This window comes from Chanodichthys erythropterus, chromosome 21, assembly GCF_024489055.1.
Source record: "Chanodichthys erythropterus isolate Z2021 chromosome 21, ASM2448905v1, whole genome shotgun sequence".
In the NCBI taxonomy this organism is placed as follows: domain Eukaryota; kingdom Metazoa; phylum Chordata; class Actinopteri; order Cypriniformes; family Xenocyprididae; genus Chanodichthys; species Chanodichthys erythropterus.
Window position 1 is genome coordinate 5,017,210 of NC_090241.1, and position 19,002 is coordinate 5,036,211.

Below are 19,002 nucleotides of genomic sequence, written 5' to 3' on the forward strand. Positions count from 1 at the left end.
TGCCTTGCATCAATCTGCCCTTTTATGACTTCAATTGTGAACTTGTCATTGACTTCTGGAATTGTTCCTCCAGAACTAAAAATAGCTGCCATTACACCAGTCCCTAAGAAGACTGGCTGTGATGTTTCTGATTTATCCAATTACAGGCCGATTTCTAACCTCCCATTCTTGGCTAAAGTTCTTGAGCGTGTTGTGGCCATTCAGTTAAATAATCACCTAGCACTGAACAGTCTCTTTGAACCTTTTCAATCTGGGTTCAGAAGAGGGCACAGTACTGAAACCGCTTTAATTAGAGTCGTAAATGATCTTCTTATCGCAGCAGATTCCGGTGCTTGCAGTATTTTGGTCTTACTAGACCTTAGTGCTGCTTTTGACACTATATGTCACTCTCTTCTCCTTGACAGGCTTGAAAACTGGTTGGGTCTTTCTGGAGCTGTCCTCAACTGGTTCCGGTCTTATTTAACAAATCGTACCCAGTTCGTTGGCTTGGGTAACCACAAATCTGACACCGTGCCTGTTCGACAGGGAGTTCCTCAGGGTTCAGTACTGGGTCCAATATTATTTAACATTTATATGCTTCCGCTTGGGCAGATCATCAGGAAACATGGTCTTGGCTATCACTGCTATGCTGATGATACGCAGATTTACATCACCACGAGTCCTGATGTCCACTGCTCATTAATAGCTTTGCGTGGTTGTTTAGCAGAGATCGGTATCTGGATGCAGAATAACTTCCTGAAGCTGAATGGCTCCAAAACTGAACTGATGCAGATTGGTACAGTGGCAGCTACTCGTAAGGCCGAGCAGATCAGTTTGATTCTTGATTCCAGCACGGTAATCCCCACTTCACAGGTGCGGAATCTTGGTGTCATTTTTGATCCACACTTAACATTTGAAGCACACATAAAACACATCTCTAAAACTGCATTTTTCCACCTGAGAAACATAGCTCGACTTAGACCTTTTCTCTCTTTTGCAGACACAGAAAGGCTTATACATGCCTTCATAACAACTAGGTTAGATAACTGTAATGCCTTGTTCTCTGGCCTTCCAGCTAAATCGTTGAGCAGGCTTCAGTATATACAAAATTCTGCCGCTCGTGTGCTTACTCGTACTTCTCCTCGTGAACACATTACACCTGTTCTTTCACAATTACACTGGCTTCCCATAAATGCGAGAATTGATTTTAAAATTCTTATTTTAACATACAAGGCACTTCATGGGACTGCACCTGAGTATCTTTGCGATCTCATCAGTCCTTATACTCCATCACGCTCTCTTCGCTCTTCTAACTCTCTTTCACTTTACCAGCCTTCACGTAAGCTAAAGACCATGGGGGAAAGAGCCTTTTCATACAAAGCCCCTAAGCTATGGAATGTGCTTCCTCTACCCATCAGAAATGCACCAACGTTGGGTCATTTTAAAAAGTTGATTAAGACACACTTATTTAAGACTGTCTTTCTCTAATGAATTGTATTGCTTTTTGTTGTGTTGTTTTGTTTTATTTTATTACTGTAGCGCTTTGGGTTTAAGAAAAGCGCATTACAAATAAAATGTATTATTATTATTATTAATGGAAGTAAATATGAATATAATGCTGTAATCAACACCTTTCACATTAAGGTAATAATAGTAGCAGCTGCAATCATAATCGTAATTATTTTTCCAATTGATTGTTCTGCCCTAGTCAATATTATTATTGTACATATAATTATCAGACCCCCAGAAACAACATTTTACTGTATTTTTGTAGAATTTCTAGTTAAATTCCATACACTTACTTTAGAAAATAAAACAAAACAGGCTTGTCTGATAATATAGCATCTAGTATAAACCCTGAATACATGAATATATATAATGAATTCGGCCTTGTGTTGTTTGGAATTCTTTTGGCCTTATTCACTGACTGAGAACTGATAGGGATCCATTATTAGATATTATCTCAGTGTACTAATCTCCATTTGTGTTAAACCTAAAGGCTGAGTTTGAGCATTTGTGGCTTAGACCTTTGCCACAAACTGCTATCAGATTTCACAGCATTGCAAATTCAATCAGGGTAACACAAATGTCAGTCAAGGTCATAAATGAATGTGTGTATGCATGTGTTTAACAGTGGTGAAAGTGGAGCTGGGAAAACAGAAAGCACCAAACTACTGCTGCAGTTCCTGTCTGTCATGAGCCAAAACTCTGCCGGGACACCACCCACAGAGAAGAGCACGCGCGTGGAGCAAGCCATTGTACAGAGCAGGTAAAACGCATGCCTTAACACACAGCCTAAGCACCTTTATATGCACATTCTAATGCACAACTTTTTACTTTTCTTTCTTGTGCAGCCCCATCATGGAAGCATTTGGAAATGCCAAAACAGTCTACAACAACAACTCTAGTCGTTTTGGAAAATTCATTCAGCTTCATTTCTCTCAAAGCGGGAACATCCAGGGAGGATGCATCGTCGACTGTATCCTCCTAACTGTATACATGTGTTCATACATAGTTTTGTATTCTGAGACATCTAGACCTTTACAGATGGTACCGTGCCCTTGTGAAAAAGAAGTGCGCTTAACTGTATTGAATGTACACTTGTAGTGTACTTCAAATCTTAGAAGAATTAAAACAAACTGTACTTGCAGATAATATGATTTTACTGAAATAAAAAGACACTTAAATGTACTTAAAGAGAGTACACTTTCATGACTGTTTTTAACACACTTAAGTGTATTTATAAAAAGTGCACTTTGTATTAATGTAGAAATTAATAGTTGTACCCTAAAGTACATTTTAATTTATTTTAATATTTTGTCATGCTTTAAAAAAGTACTGTAGACTTGTGCTGACTAACACACTAAAACACTAGTACTTAATGGTAACACTTTATTTTACAGTGTCATTGTTATACATGTTATATGCAGTTACTATTGTAATAACTATAAATTGTGCATAATTACATGCGACTAACCCAAACCAAACCTAATCCTAACCCTATAGTAGGTACATGAAGTTATTTAATATTACTCAGTACTTAAATGTAGAATTACAGTGTAACAAAGACACCTTAAAATAGTGTAACCGGCTTGATTATAATTTTAATTTCTGTGTTATTCAATATTACATTTAAAGTTAACATTTTAAATGTATGAAATTGCAACTTCATCATTACAAATGTGTAATCTTCTGTTCTTCTGTTTCAATAAAATTTAAGTATATTCATGCTTGTCTTATTTCAATGATAATACAGGTAATTAGGAAATTACATATAAAGATGTATTTCTAAGTCCTATCTAAGTGGGTGGAAATTGTAACGTAAGTTCAATGTAAATGTAAGTTCAACAAATTGCATTTAATATAAATAAATTAATAAATTTAAAATAAAATTTTTTTAAATAAATTTTTTTTTTTTTTTGTGCCAGGTATAGTTCAGTTGTTATAACTTCTATCTTTCTTCCCAGTGACTATGGTAACTGGGATTTGTTTTCCCCCATGCTTAACCATGTTCACAGTACAGTTTAATACAAGCTGCATGTACCTGTATTTCCCTTAATTCTTGCCCCTTCAGATTTGCTTGAAAAGGTAAACCTCGCTGCCTGCTGTGTGACTCACCCCTAACTACCAGAAATCAATCTTCTGTGATCAAGTGTTCACAGTATAAACCATTGTTCTGTTAATACGATTTGGCACTGGATATCTTGTCAAAGGCAGAATCACTCCCCCATTTTGCAGAGAAACAGTGTCTGCCAAAGTGATATTCTCGCCCACTCATCATCTGTGATCTGATCTGTGTTCCAGAATCGAGTGGTAAGGCAGAATCCAGGGGAGAGAAACTATCACATCTTTTATGCTTTGCTGGCCGGGGCCAGCAAAAGCCAAAAGGGTGAACGAATACACAATGCATATAAAGACACATGCATTTACACATAAAGCAGATGATGCTGGTGCATTAATATCAACTAAAATATACACAAATTTTGACAGGCTGAATGATTACATATGTCCCTCTGTTTATAGAAACATATTTTCTAGAAGACTCCCCTGAGTTATTTTACTACCTGAGTCAGACGGGATGTGTGAAGGACCGCAGTCTCGATGACAAGCGGAATTTTGACGACGTCATGGTATAAAAAAATCAAATAGATTTTTGTTAATCTGTTTGTACACAAAAACTAAGAGCAGCATGATTCATGGTTCGTTCTTTCTCTTTTTGTCTTCAGGAGGCTCTGAAGGTCATGGAGTTCACAGAGGAAGAGATCAGAGATATGTTTAAACTGCTGTCTGGAGTTCTGCAACTCGGCAATGTGGAGTTCATGACAGCAGGGGGCGCGCAGATCACCACCAAACAGGGTGAGAGATGTCATTAATTTCTTACTGATAGATGTACCATGGTGTGTCAGAATATTTGATTCTGATTGGCTGAAAGGTGTGCATTCAAACCGTGTAATATACAGGTAGTTTCAGTCACTTCACTGTTCTATATTAATGCACTGTTTTCATTGAAGCACACACGTACACACACATATCACTTTCACACAGAGATTGGAGATTGTTCTGCACAAACACAGAAGCATTAAGGAGCATAATTAATTAGCTTTGTTACATTATATTACTCAGCAACGAGGTGGTAATTCACACGCATCTCTCTCTCTCTCTCTCTCTCTCTCTCGATAATTTATTAAAATAAATGGGTAACGCTTTAGATTACAGCCCGGAAAGTACTGCGTAATTACAACATATTTACAGCATAACTTTCAATAATTATAGTGTAACTATACAATAGGGGAACAATATGTAAAGTATTGGGAATAAAGGGGTAACAACCAGGAAAATAACAAATTATTTATACTGAAAATATTTTATAACTAAGGGGTACGTATGACATTACGGGCCGTAAATTAAAGTGGAGCTTGTTACCCTCTTATTTCATGTAGTTACAGGGTAAGTAATTAATAAAATGCAAACAATCTGATATCACTGACTCCAAAACCTTTATTTGAAAAACAACTTTATTAAAAACAGGTCTACAACACTTATTATTCATTTTTTTAAATCAACTTTTCATTTCAAACTCTAAAGAGTTACTTTCCTGACAGAAAGTAACAAGTTTTGTCTGTTATTTGGTTGTTTTTGTTTCTCGCTTGGCTTCTTCCTGCTCTTGTTTCTCAGCTGATGAATCTTAAGAAGGAATCTCATTGCTGTTCTGTAGCTATTATTAGAAAATACAGTACATCCCGAAATTTTCTCATGGTTTAGGCTATTCATCTTTTCGCTTCTGACCAACTGTCACCAGTGCCTGCATGAGAGTCGACTTTGCGTTTGACGAAGCATATTAATGAGCAACGTGAAGCTTTCATGACGTTCTCGCGGGAGATTCGTGTGAAACTCGCACGAGAACTGCCGTCTCTCTTATATTTTGTCTTGTTTGTTTCTTTGTTCCAGTTCGACAACTGGTCGAAAGTTTTAAAAATATTCAAATATTTGGCATTTTTCTTACAAATACGTATCGTTTCATTTCAGAAGACATCGATTTATCCATTAGGGTTGTATGGATTACTGTAGTTATTGCTGTATGTGCTGTTTGATGCTTCAACTTTTAGGAACACGTGAGATTGCATTATAAAGCGTTCCCAGATCTCTAAAATCCTTTTTGTATTCATCTTAAGAAGGAAAGTCGTATACATCTCAGATGGCATGAGGGTAAAAGATGAGTAAACGGTGAGCACATTTCCGGGTGTACTGTATTTTCTTATAATACAGAATAGCAAATGGGATTCCCTCTTAAGATTCATCAGTGGAAAGAAAGAAAAAGAGGAACAAGAGGAGGAGGAAGCCAAGCAAGAGAAACAAATAAGAAAATTTAAATCTGTTTTGAAATAAGTTGTTTTTCAAATAAAGTTATCCAAGTGATATGACTGTTTGCGTTTTTTATTTATTTATTTATTTTTTTTATTAATTACTTACCCTGTAACTACATGAAATAAGAGGGTAACAAGCTCCACTTTAATTTACGGCCCATAATGTCATATTAACCCCTTAGTTATGTCATACGTACCCCTTAGTTATAAAATATTTACAGTATGAATAATTTGTTATTTTTCCTGGTTGTTACCCCTTTATTCCCAATACTTTACATATTGTTCCCCTATACTTACACATACTTACTGTATAGTTACACTATAATCATTGAAAGTTACGCTGTAAATTTGTTGTAATTAGGCAGTACTTTCCGGGCTGTAATCTAAAGTGTTACCAATAAATGTTATAATTCCATCAAATGAAATGTACTATTGCCACACTACTTTATCTCTCACGTTGGGTGTTTATTTGCCTCCACATAGTGCATTAAAACCGTGTAATGCAAACCTATTCCTGTATTATCCCTTACATAGATGACACTGATATGTGTTTGTAATTCTCTTCTCTACTTCCTGTAGTCGTAACTAATGTGAGTGAGCTCCTGGGCCTGGACTGTTTTCAGTTGTCTGAAGTTCTGACACAGCGTTCCATGATCCTCAGAGGAGAAGAGATCTGCTCTCCACTCACAGTGGAACAGGTACAATCACTTCACAGTGTTCACTGCATAATTTATTAATTAAATATAGATTAATTATTATTATACCTACAAAAGTTATTCAGTTACTAAAAGCATTGAGTGATTTCCTTTTGTTCTTTGATTAACATTAATGACAGACTGTAGCATGTTTATTAGGCTGCTGTCACTTTAAGACTTGCCGCTCATGATTAGCATCCTATTTTATCACAACTCTTTGTGTTCATTTAAGACTTTATATGACTCATTCAAGACTGTGCTTAGGAGAATACTTGACAAAGCAGGCATTTTTGCATAATTTTGTGTGTTTTTGTCTATTCAAGTGCAAAAGAGAACTCAATGCAGCCGGGGCACAGACAGCGTGCCAGTTTTGTATCTTATCATGCTTGAATGTTTAATAGCACTTGAATAAATTGAATGATCACTTGAAGCACTTGAATGATCATATAATGTAATGCTAGCTAAAGGATTATGGAAAAAAATGGATGCTGTGTTAATTGCATTAAATATTTTTAATGCGTTTAACTGAAAAAATTAATTGCATGGGTAAACACTGTATATATATATATATATATATATATATACAGTCAAACCAAAATTTATTCAGACACCTTGAACATTTCATTCATTAATACAGTTTATTCACTATAGTTTAAAAAAAATGGTAATAAAATATGACAAGATCTCAGAGTTAAACTGTGTCCGAAAAAAAAATCATAATTATGTCAGATAACACTTAAGCAAAACATGGTCAGGTCAAAGTTAATTTTTTGTTCCAAATTTTTATCAGTTTTACTGGTAGTCCACTGTATGAAGAATTTGGGTATAAAATGTCACAGTTTACTTTATTTTGCTATCCTCACTTACATAAATGAACTATAGTGTCCTGCACCCACTAGTAAAATATATATATATATATATATATATAAAAAAATATATATATATATATATATATATATATATATATATATATATATATATATATATATATAAATAATATATAAAAATATCTCGTAATGACATGCTTTCAGTAGTTTCAATAGTTTGGCAGTTATTCTCTTCTGTCTCCACTTGCCCATTTTCTTTTCTCATTTTTCACTGACAGGCGATAGATTCCCGGGATTCAGTTGCCATGGCACTTTATTCTCAGTGCTTCTCATGGATCATCATGCGAATTAATCAGAAGATAAAGGGCAAAGATAATTTCAAGTCTATTGGAATCCTGGATATCTTTGGTTTTGAGAACTTTGAGGTGTGAGGCCTCACATGGATCACATGTTCATTCACACAGATAGACACACATAATATTTTTTCTAAGATCTAACACAATTTTTTCTGTGTTCTGTAGGTGAACCGTTTTGAGCAGTTCAACATTAATTATGCTAACGAGAAACTGCAAGAATATTTCAACAAACATATTTTCTCTCTGGAGCAACTGGAATACAACAGGTAAAGACAGACAACCATGAGTGCATGAAAGTCAAGTCAAGTCACCTTTATTTATAATGTGCTTTACACAAAAAAGATTGATTCAAAGCAGCTTTACAGTGATAAGCAGGAAAATAATGATTCAATGATGCCAACAGAATTCAACTCTGCTGTAAAGCAGCTCTAAAAAGACAATAGTAAACAGTCTTTATTCAGTTTAAATCAGTTCAGTGTTGATTCACTTCAGTTCAATAACTGTGGAAAGTACATCAATTATGAAATGAATTCAATTCAGCTATAAAGCAGCTCTGCAGAAAACAGTGATTTCATTATCCAGCCAAGTTGAGTTCTCGTCCAATGGTGTCAGTGCAGTCGAATCAGTAACATTGCTGAATATTAAGTGTCCCCAACTAAGCAAGCCAGAGGCGACAGTGGCAAGGAAACCAAACTCCATCAGGTGACAGAAATGGAGAAAAAATCTTGGGAGATTCCAGGCTCAGTCGGGGGGTAGTTCTCCTCTGGCCAACGGATGAACACGGTGTGATTACGATTCAGGTTGCATCACAAGTCAGAAGTCAGATTGTGGATCAATAGCATTCAAAATATTTCATCCAGTTCCTTCTGCTTGAAGATCCTATTTATCACGCTGGTTTGGAGACGAAGCGTGCCATAGAGGTCTGTGCAGAAGACTTGTCTGGTTCTTGTGGTCTTTGCTGAGGATCTGTGCCGATGGCTGTCGCGTCGATGAGGTCTTCACAGGGGATTGTTCTAGTAGACACGATCTCTGCTGACATTCAGGGCTGCGATGAGGTCGTGTCTAGGTGCAGGTCCACCAACTGATCTGGATACGGCTGACTACGGTAACCTTAGGATAAGGATGAGACAGATAGACTAATATTAGCTAAGAAGCCATTTTTCTTACTATGTAACAGGTACATCTAGTGTTATGGGAAGTTTTCCTGGTTTTGTCTAGATTTAAACTGACAGACTTTGTCTGCTTCCCGAACAAGGTTAGGAAGACTGTTCCAGAGATTAGGTGTTAGATAGTAAAAGGATCTACCACCCGCAGTAGATTTTGATATTATAGGTATTATCAACAGGCCAGAATTTTGAGACTGCAATAGATGCAAAGGACTGTAACACATTAAGAGCTTAATCAAGTACTAAGGAGCTAAACTATTTAGTTCTTTGTGAGTAATTAGCAAGATTTTAAAATGTATGCAGTGTTTAATAGAGAGCCAATGCAGTGTTGACAGAACCGGGCCAATACGGTCATACTTCCTAGTTCTAGTAAGAACTCTAGCTGCTGCGTTTTGGACCAGCTGTAGTTTGTTTATTAAGCGTGCAGGGCAACCACCCAGTAGAGCATTACAATAATCTAGCCTTGATGTCATGAACGCATGAACTAATTGTTCCGCATTTGTCAATGAGAGCATATGACGTAATTTAGATATATTTTTAAGATGGAAAAATGCAGTTTTACAGATACTAGAAATGCGGCTTTCAAATGAAAGATTGATATCAAAGAGCACACCTAGATTCCTAACTGACATCAAAGACTTGACAGAGCAGCCATCAAGTGTTAGACAGTTTTCTAGGTTATTACGTGTGAAGGTATATAATTAAATAAAAATTAAATCCTCTTTTTTTTTTTTAGAATTTAGATGGAAATTACTGCATTCCATTAATTTTGTGAATTGGTATGTTTCGTCAGGGTGTGAAGAAACATAGATCTTAATATCATCAGTGTTACAGTGGAAACTAACACCATGCTTCTATATCTCCAGGGTAGCATGTACAGGTTGTCCTAGTACTGAGCCTTGCGGTACTCCATACTGAACTTGTAATATAACACCTCTTCATTTACTGTTACAAATTGATAATGATCAGATAAGTATGATTTGAGCATAACAATGCAATTATGCTAATGGCAACGTAATTTTCGAGTCTATTCAAAAGAATGTTGTGGTCGATAGTATCAAATGCAGCTCTAAGATCTAGTAACACTAATAGAGAGATACAAACTTGATCGGATGATAAGAGCAAATCATTTGTAACTCTAATTAGTGCAATCTCAATACTATGATATAGTCTAAATCCTGACTGGAAATCCTCATAGATACAATTTCTTTCTAAGAAGGAACATAGTTGTGAGGATACTGCCTTTTCAATTTTCTTTCTTTTTTTTTGACAGAAAAGGGAGATTCAAGATCAGTCTGTAATTAACTAATTCTCTAAAATCAAGTTGTGCTTTTTTTAATGAGAGGTTTGATAACTGCCAGATTAACAGTTTTCAGTACGTATTCTAATGACAGTGATGAAAAATTAATATTAAGAAGATCTATGACTTCTGGAAACATCTCTTTCAGTAGCTTAGTCTGTATAGGGTCTATACAATATATAAAATATATTGTTGATTTTGATGATTTAACAAGTTTAGACAATTCTTCAACTCCTATAGCAAAGAATGAATGGAATTGTTCATCGGGGTCTACTGCACGACATCTGACGCAATACTGTAGTAGATGGTTACATGGTTATAATTTTCTCTCTAATAGTATCAATCTTGTAAGGTAAAGAAATTCATAAAGTCATTGCTGCTGTGCTTTTTGGAAATGTCTGAAGTTGATGCTGTATTTCTTGTTAATCTGGCCACTGTATCAAATAAATACCTAGGTTTGTGTTAGTTCTCTTCTAAGAGAGTTGAAAAGCAGATCTAGCAGTTTTTACGGCCTTTCTGTATGCAGTAACACTGTCCTTCCACAAAATGCGAAATACCTCTAGTTGTGTTTTCTTCCAGCTGCGTTCCATTTTTCGGGCTGCTCTCTTGAGGGCACAAGTGTGCTTGTTAAACCACAGTGGCGGGCTATTTTCCTTAATCTTTTTTTAACCACAAAGGAGAAAATGTGTCTAAAGTGCTGGAAAAGAGAGAGTCAGTAGTTTCTGTTGCAACATCGAGTCCTTCTAAGCTATCTGGTATGCTGAGGAGTTGAAACTGATCAGGAAGATTATTTATAAAGTAATCTTTATTGGTAAGGGCGATAGTTTAACCATATTTGTAACAGGGAGATGGGTTTTACAGCCTTGGCTAAATGGAGTGTACACAAGACTAGATAATGATCTGAGATGTCATGGCTCTGCTGCAGAATTTCAACGCCATCAACAATGATTTGGTCCGCTATTATCTATTCTTACATGTGTATTGTATCTCTTAAGTGCCAGATCACCTGAAAAGTTATTTCAAATGCAATTTAAAGGGTTAGTTCACCCCAAAATGAAAATTCTACTTACCCTCATGTTGTTTCAAACCCCTAAGACTTTTGTTTATCTTCGGAACACAAATTAAGATATTTTTAATGAAATCTGAGTGATATCTGTCCCTCCATTGACAGTCCACCCAACTACCACTTTGATGCTTCAAAAAGTTCATAAAAAGATTCATAAAACTAATCCATGTGAATTGAGTGGTTTAGTCCAGATTTTCTGAAGATACACAATCACTTTATACACTGAAAAGATTTAATTTAAGCTTTTATTCACATATAAACATTCATCAAGGCACACATCAGTTATGGTAAACGGAACATGTTTGCTTGTTGTGTGAGAACCGATGAGATTCATTCACGTTGAAGCTTCCAGAAGAGGTTGGTTCTTGCACATCAAGCAGGCTCGATTGAACTTCTGTTTATGTTCTCTGATCAATGTTTATATGTGAATAAAAGCCTAAATTCAATCTGTTTATCATAAAGTGAGTCTCTTAGGAAAATTTGGACTAAACCACTCAATTCATATGGATTAGTTTTACAATCTCGTTATGAACTTTTTGAAACCCCAACGCGTCAAAGTAAGCATTTGAAAAGATTTTGTATACTAAAACTAATGAATTCTGTTATGCAGGGAAGGGATTCACTGGGAAGCCATTGATTGGATGGACAATGCAGAATGCCTGGATCTGATTGAGAAGGTAAACCAGTCATGGTTAGCTGTCATGAACAATAAGGTTTAATTTAGTCTGACTGACTATTTATACATTCATTCAATCAAAGTTCAATTTGATTATTACAATAGTAGAAGTTTTCAGTTTTTGGTTAATTAACACTTAAACTCTAATTTTCTGTGTCTGTACAGAAACTGGGCATGTTAGCTCTGATTAATGAGGAGAGCCGATTTCCAAAAGGCACTGACTTCACACTGCTGGAGAAACTGCATGGCAGACACTCTGTGAGTTATATTCTTATCATACAAGGATATAATACAATTCAACCAAGCATAACATGAATAAACTCACAAATTAGGTTGTTTTTCCAGACTAATCCCTACTATGTGAAACCCAGACTGGCAGACCATCAGTTTGGAATAAAGCACTATGCTGGAGAGGTATATGAAGTGTCTCTATAGGTCTATCTGTCTATATATCTGTCTGTCAGTCTGTGTGCCTGTTTTCCTTTTTTATTTTTATATTTTTGTCTTCCTTTTATAGGTCTTATATGATGGGAGGGGGATTTTAGAGAAGAACAGAGACACATTTAGAGATGATATACTGAACATGCTGAAGGATAGTAGGTAAGACACAAACACAAAATTATAAACTCAAACAAGCTGAGGCAGTTTTGTTCTTGTGTAGTTTAACCTGTGAGTGATTCTGTGTGTGCAGATTGGATTTCATCTATGACCTTTTTGAGCAAGTAAGCAGCAGAAATAATGAGGAGACCCTGAAGATGGGCACGGCCAGAAAAAAGCCCACTGTCAGCTCTCAGTTCAGAGTGAGATATAGCTTCCACCTCAAGACTTTCATCTTAATAATAGACCAAAAATTTAACATGCTAAAATGCTGCATTTTTCAAAGCATTCAGAATTTTACTGTTTAAACAATCAGGAGCAAATTCACTAGTCAGTCAAGCCTGCAGTCCCTTCGGACTTGTCAGTGACATTTTATCGGCTGTTTCTTCTGTCCTTCAGGACTCTCTTCATTCTCTAATGGCCACGCTCAGTGTATCCAACCCCTTCTTTGTGCGCTGCATCAAACCCAACATGGAAAAGGTTAGAGCAGTCACTTCAACCAATGAAAATGCATTTTAAAAAATAAATTGTGACATGTTATTCCACACACATTATACATATTTATATAATTTTCTCTTCTATAGAACCCAAACAAGTTTGACCCAGATGTGGTTCTGAATCAGTTGCGGTACTCTGGCATGTTGGAGACAGTGAAGATCCGCAGAGCCGGATTCCCTGTCAGACGCACCTTTAAAGACTTCTTCAGCAGGTAGGTGTTAAAACACATACAGATGCATGAGTTTTTGTTGGCTCATGTTTTCTGGGAGACGTTTATGATTTTGTGTTTGTGGTTGTGCACATCAGATATAAGATCATTCTCAAAGAGAAGGAAAAGACAGCTGTGGCTTCCAGTGGAGATGAGAAAAAGAAGAGCACAGATTTGCTGACACTCTATGACAGGACCAAAAAGGAGTGGCAGTTTGGAAAGACCAAGGTGAGTGACCTTTGACGTCTTCCTTTGTAACTGTGCTTACACATTTTCACTTGTGTTTATGTATGATGGCACTAACCTGTGATAACCTTTGATCCCTAGGTGTTCCTAAAGGAATCTTTGGAGCAGAAGCTGGAGAAGCAGAGAGATGAAGTGCGAAGCAAAGCCGGACTGATCATACGAGCCTATCTTCTGAGATATATAGCAAGGTGTGTGTATTTCTTGGTAGGCCCTTGACATAACAACAATCAAGTAGTGTGTTAGTGACACCTTTCAAATGCTGTCATTTGCCAGTTAAACACAGTTACTTATTTTAAGGAAACTTAAATTTTGTGCCGACTACAGAAAGAACTTTAAGAAGGCTCTGGAAAGCATTGTGACAATCCAGAAGAACTACCGCGCTCATCTCTATCGTCGGCGGTTTCAGCGTAAACGTGCAGCTGCGCTGGTTCTCCAGAAACACAGGCGAGGGCAAGTGGCAAGAGGAGTCTGCCGCAAACTACGAGAGGAGAAGAGGAAGAGAGAGGAGGAGGAAAAGAAAAAGAAAGAAGAGGAGGAGAAGAAAACAGAGGGAGATCATGAAAAGGAAGGAGAGGAAGGGGCAGCAGAGGTAAGTGACTTTAATGTTTCTTTTAAAAGCTTAGAGAACATGAAAATCACACTCGCCCCTTGAGTGGGTGATTAGCTTTTCCTTTGGTGAAGTTTCCAAATTTTTATTTTGTATTTTTTTTTTGTTCTGTGTATATTTAACAAATGATCAACAGTTTAACTTGACCTCATGAATACGCAATATGTATGTTTAGCTGAACTTTAAAATGCTGATGCTTTGTCACATAGCATTTTCTTTTTTTTGTTGAAGCCCATTTCCGCCACATAAGAAAAAAAAAATGGTAAGTCATAATTATGACATAAAAAAATCACAATTGTGAAATAAAAAACATGAAAATGAGATATGAAAATATGACATAAAAGCAAAAATTATGGGAAAATGTAATTCTGACAAATTCTAAATTCAGAGGCTAATGTCCAAGTTTTGAGATAAAGTCATAATTGACACAAGTCATAATTATGAATAAGAGTCTTGACTTTTTGTCATAATTATGACTTTTTATTTCATAATAAATGAACTTTCAGACTTTGTCAGAATTGATTTTTGTCATAATTTTAGCTTTTATGTCATATTTTCAATGTTCTGCCACAATTGCGACTTTTTGAGTCAAAATTGACTTTTTATGCCAGAAAAGACAAATTATGAGGTAAAAATTCAAAATGACATACTAAGTCATAATTATGCAATAAAAAGTCAAGATTTTTGTCATAATTGACTTTTTATCTCACAATTTTCACATTTTATGCCAGCTCAAAAAATGCTTTGGTAAATCATAATTATGACAATGATGACATATAAAGTCATAAAATCAAAAAGACAAATTATGAGATAATACTAAGTACTAACATACTAAGTTATATTTATGAGATAAAAAGACAAAATTATGACAAAAAGTCAAGATTTTTGTCATAATTGACTTTTTATCTCACAATTTTGACTTTTTATCATTTTTTTCTTATGTGGCAGAAATGGGCTTCCATAATTTTCAGCCGCATTTTTGACAGACAAATTTTTTCTTTTCTACATTTCCTATTCTTAATGAAAAATTGAGAGCCCTCCTCCAAAACATACATGTAAATCCATGCAGTCAACCTGTCAAATCATAGATTTTTTCTAAAAACTTGTCATATTTGGAGACAGGTGGTGTCAACGTGTTTGTAATATTTGTTATTCTCTAACCAGTGTTTCTGTATCTTCCCTCTCTCCTGCCCTCCTTTAGCCTCCACCCACTGCTGAGGAGGAGACCCGTCAGATGGAGGAAATTCTGCGCTTGGAGCGAGAGATTGAGCGTCTGCAGAAGAAAAGAGAAGACGGTGTGTCTATGCTACGTGAGAGCTCGAGACAAGAACTCAGATTGCGGCGTGATGCCGAGATCCTGCGTCAGAAAAAGAAGGCTTCCCGTGTTGCCACTGAATTCCTCGAACTACTCGACACCGGAGGTCCAGAAGTCATCCCTGGTGATCCTAAACAACCTGCCTCCAGACCGGCAGCTGCCACTGAGGAAGAGGTAGACGAAGGCTTCCACGCAGAGGAAGAGTGCATACCACTTCCCGAGTTCCCTCCTCCAGCAGAAGGTCCAGTGGATCAGGAGATCTTAGCCACTCTGCCACCTCCTCCTCCCGCTTTCGCCGAGGGCACGGTGGCCCCCTCTGCACCCAAGGTTCCACCTGGGGCTCCGCACCCACCTCCTCCCCCTCCTCCCCCTCCACCTCCTCCCCCTCTCCCTGGTGAAACCAAAAAGGAAGATGGAAAGTCTGAAGAGGCTAAAACAGTTAAAGAGGTGGATGGGAAAAAGGAGGGAGAGGACGTAGACCGCACCAGCAGGCTGACAGCAGCGGAGTCTCTGCCGGACACAGAGGAACCCATCTACAGCGTGCCCGGGGATGGCGAGTCAGACTACGACCAAGACGATCTGGAGGATGGACAGAGCAGCACTGCGGCAACGGACACAGAACATGCACGCAAGTCCACCTGCACCAACGCAAGCCAGGAGTCCTACAACCGCAGCTCAGACTCAGTGAGTTTCTTGAGAATATGCACGTGTTTCTCAAAATGGGTCTTTAATGTCCGAAATAGCTGCCCGGAGACATTGCAAACATGGCCACCAAGTGAATTGACTTTCTTTAAAAGGGACTTTGTCTTCCTCATCATTCTTCTGGACCAAAATACTGTCAAATTAAAAATAATGAGTGCAAAATTAAACTTCACTCACAGAGACATACTTTGTTATCTAAAGGGGGACATTCCATAGAATTGTATTGTTTTTATATACAGATAAATATAATAACTTAACAGAAAACATTTTACATTTTTACATTAAAATATTTAGTTTATTTTTATATTGTTTTTACCAATGAGGATATGTATGGAAGCTTGTTTGCACCACTGAATAAAAAAATCAAAAAGGTAATTGCGACACTTTTTATCTCACAATTCTGACTTTTTTCCTCACAATAAAAAAGTCAGAATTGCAATTTTTAATGTCAGAGTTGCGAGAAAAAAAAAACATAATTGTGAGTTTATATCTCACAATTCTGATGTTTTTTTTTTCTCAGAATTGCATGATATAAACTCGCAATTGTATTATAAAGTCAGAATTATATGATATAAACTCACAATTGCGAGAAAAAAGTCAGAATTGTGAGATAAAAAGTTGCAATTACATTTTTTTATTTTTTATTTAGTGGTGGAAACAAGCTTTCAATCATATGCCCATATGTTCTGTGTACAAATGTGTCCCTAAAATGTTAGTAATTAGGTACACACACATGCTTGCCCACTGTCTGACCATTCACTCTGTCTGTGTCTCTTTCAGTATGCTGATAGCGATGATGAGCATGATGGGTACGTGGACACAGATGAAGAGGTATCCAACGGTAAAGTCAACATCTTGAATGGGAATGGACCTCCGTACTTCCACAGTTACCTTTACATGAAGGGTAAGAAATCAAATGATTAAATCTTTTTATACAAAATAAATAAATGTAATACCATCTCTTAAAAAAATCAGCTTGGATAATGTTGTTTTCTACTTGATTATGTATAAAAGTATAAATCTTTTTCTGTCTCATCCACAGCTGGGTTGATGATCCCGTGGCGCAGGCGTTGGTGTGTTTTGAAGGACGACACCTTCATGTGGTTTCGCTCTAAACAGGAGTCGTTAAAGTCAGGCTGGCTGTACAAGAAGGGAGGCGGACTTTCCACACTCTCCCGCAGGAACTGGAAGATGCGCTGGTTCGTTCTGCGTGACTCCAAGCTCATGTACTTTGAGAATGACAGTGAGGAGAAGCTGAAAGGGACAATCGACATTCGTTCAGCCAAGTACGTTTGAGAGGAATAGGAAGCAGAACTGTGGTATCATTAGGTGTCAGAAACCCTAGATCATACTAAATTTTTTCCCCCCGTTTTTAGGGAGATTGTGGATAACCATGAGAAAGAGAATGCTCTGAATATTGTGACAGATGAAAGAACATACCAGGTGTTTGCCGAGTCACCAGAGGATGCCAGGTACACTTTGCTGACAATTTTATAACTGTGCGTTTTTCATAATTGGGCCAAATTGCTCACTCTGCACTCTGTCTTTTGCTCTCTTTCTCTTAGTGGTTGGTTTACCGTGTTGAGTCGGGTCCACATTGCCACACCAGAGCAGCTACTGGAGATGTCACATGAGCAGGCCAACCCAAAGAACGCTGTGGTCAGTGTCCTTACCCTTCATGCACTTTCACTGTTAAAGTTCCTTCCTCTTTTGATAACTGTTTTTTTCTCTTTCTCTCAGGGCACACTGGATGTTGGATTGATTGATTCAGTTTGTGCTTCAGACAATCCTGACAGGTGAGAGTCATCACAAGTGCAGAGTTTGCTTACAGCACTAGTGGTGTAACGGTACACATATTCGTAATGAACCGATTCGGTACAGGGCTTTCGGTACGGTGCACGTGTGTACTGAATGCATTACAAATCTGAGGTACTTACCGAACCGTGAGTTTTGTGTACCGTCACACCTATATACACTTAAAGTTGTGTTATTTTAAAGTGTGTAATTTTTTACATTTTGAAATACTTCCTCTTATCCAAGCATAATAAGCAATGGACTCTTTTCACATTTCCGGCGTTCTCAGAAGCAGAAGCCATTATAGTTGGGTAAACTTCTATAGAGGTGAATGGAAACTACAACAAATATTTAATGACATACTATATTTAGAATTTTTGTGTTCAATAGCCAAAAGCATTTCTATGACTTTCCAAAAGAGGAAAAAAATAGTGAGAGATTGATTACGGTGGAAAGAAGAAAAACAAATTTGCAGTCAGTCACTCCTTCAGTTGTTGTATTAGAAACATCATGCATTTAATTAGTGGTAAAGTAACAAAATATACTGTTATAAATGTGCAATTGATTTCTAGTTTTACGATGTTCATCACAGTGATGCATCACATGTCATCACTATGAAAAGGGTCCATTATGAACAAGTCATTTGTTGTTTGACTCTTTGATGGTTTCAAAATATGAATATTTGAATGTTTCTGTTATGCTAGTGCCACAGAAATTGCACACTACACCTTTAATCTTTGAATTTGTTGTGCTAAATATCTGAAGATATCTAAAGTAACAATTTTCATCTGGTGCTAACACATCTTTCTTTTGAATAGGCCCAATTCATTTGTGATCATCACAGCCAATCGTGTGATCCACTGTAACTCAGACCTGCCAGAGGAAATGCATCACTGGATTAGTCTGCTGCAGAAACCAAAAGGAGACTCCAAGAGTGATGGACAGGAGTTCCTGGTTAGAGGTGTGTTATTCATCTATAACCTGTATTTAGCTACCAAATCATGATTTCACCAAGTCATGTTCCTCAATTAACATCCTTGTTGATCCTGGAACATTCCAATCAACCAATCAGATTTGAGGGACAAGTTTACAGTTTGGACTTACAA

The 19,002-nt window shown here is 37.0% G+C and overlaps 1 protein-coding gene across 1 annotated transcript in view; it reads left to right on the forward strand.

Annotated features, from left to right (window-relative positions):
• The window catches only part of myo10l1 (myosin X, like 1), a 79,772-nt gene that overhangs the window by 49,736 nt on the left and 11,034 nt on the right, over positions 1–19,002 (forward strand). Inside the window, exons 5-30 of the mRNA XM_067373904.1 lie at positions 2,114–2,248; positions 2,334–2,458; positions 3,554–3,567; positions 3,784–3,868; positions 4,003–4,109; positions 4,206–4,335; positions 6,423–6,541; positions 7,644–7,790; positions 7,887–7,987; positions 11,864–11,930; positions 12,095–12,187; positions 12,275–12,343; positions 12,447–12,529; positions 12,621–12,729; positions 12,926–13,006; positions 13,111–13,235; positions 13,331–13,460; positions 13,560–13,666; positions 13,803–14,067; positions 15,287–16,084; positions 16,883–17,006; positions 17,145–17,388; positions 17,479–17,574; positions 17,668–17,761; positions 17,843–17,898; positions 18,715–18,857. Coding sequence (XP_067230005.1) covers positions 2,114–2,248; positions 2,334–2,458; positions 3,554–3,567; positions 3,784–3,868; positions 4,003–4,109; positions 4,206–4,335; positions 6,423–6,541; positions 7,644–7,790; positions 7,887–7,987; positions 11,864–11,930; positions 12,095–12,187; positions 12,275–12,343; positions 12,447–12,529; positions 12,621–12,729; positions 12,926–13,006; positions 13,111–13,235; positions 13,331–13,460; positions 13,560–13,666; positions 13,803–14,067; positions 15,287–16,084; positions 16,883–17,006; positions 17,145–17,388; positions 17,479–17,574; positions 17,668–17,761; positions 17,843–17,898; positions 18,715–18,857 — 3,647 coding nt within the window. The remainder of the gene's footprint in view (positions 1–2,113; positions 2,249–2,333; positions 2,459–3,553; positions 3,568–3,783; positions 3,869–4,002; positions 4,110–4,205; positions 4,336–6,422; positions 6,542–7,643; positions 7,791–7,886; positions 7,988–11,863; positions 11,931–12,094; positions 12,188–12,274; positions 12,344–12,446; positions 12,530–12,620; positions 12,730–12,925; positions 13,007–13,110; positions 13,236–13,330; positions 13,461–13,559; positions 13,667–13,802; positions 14,068–15,286; positions 16,085–16,882; positions 17,007–17,144; positions 17,389–17,478; positions 17,575–17,667; positions 17,762–17,842; positions 17,899–18,714; positions 18,858–19,002) is intronic.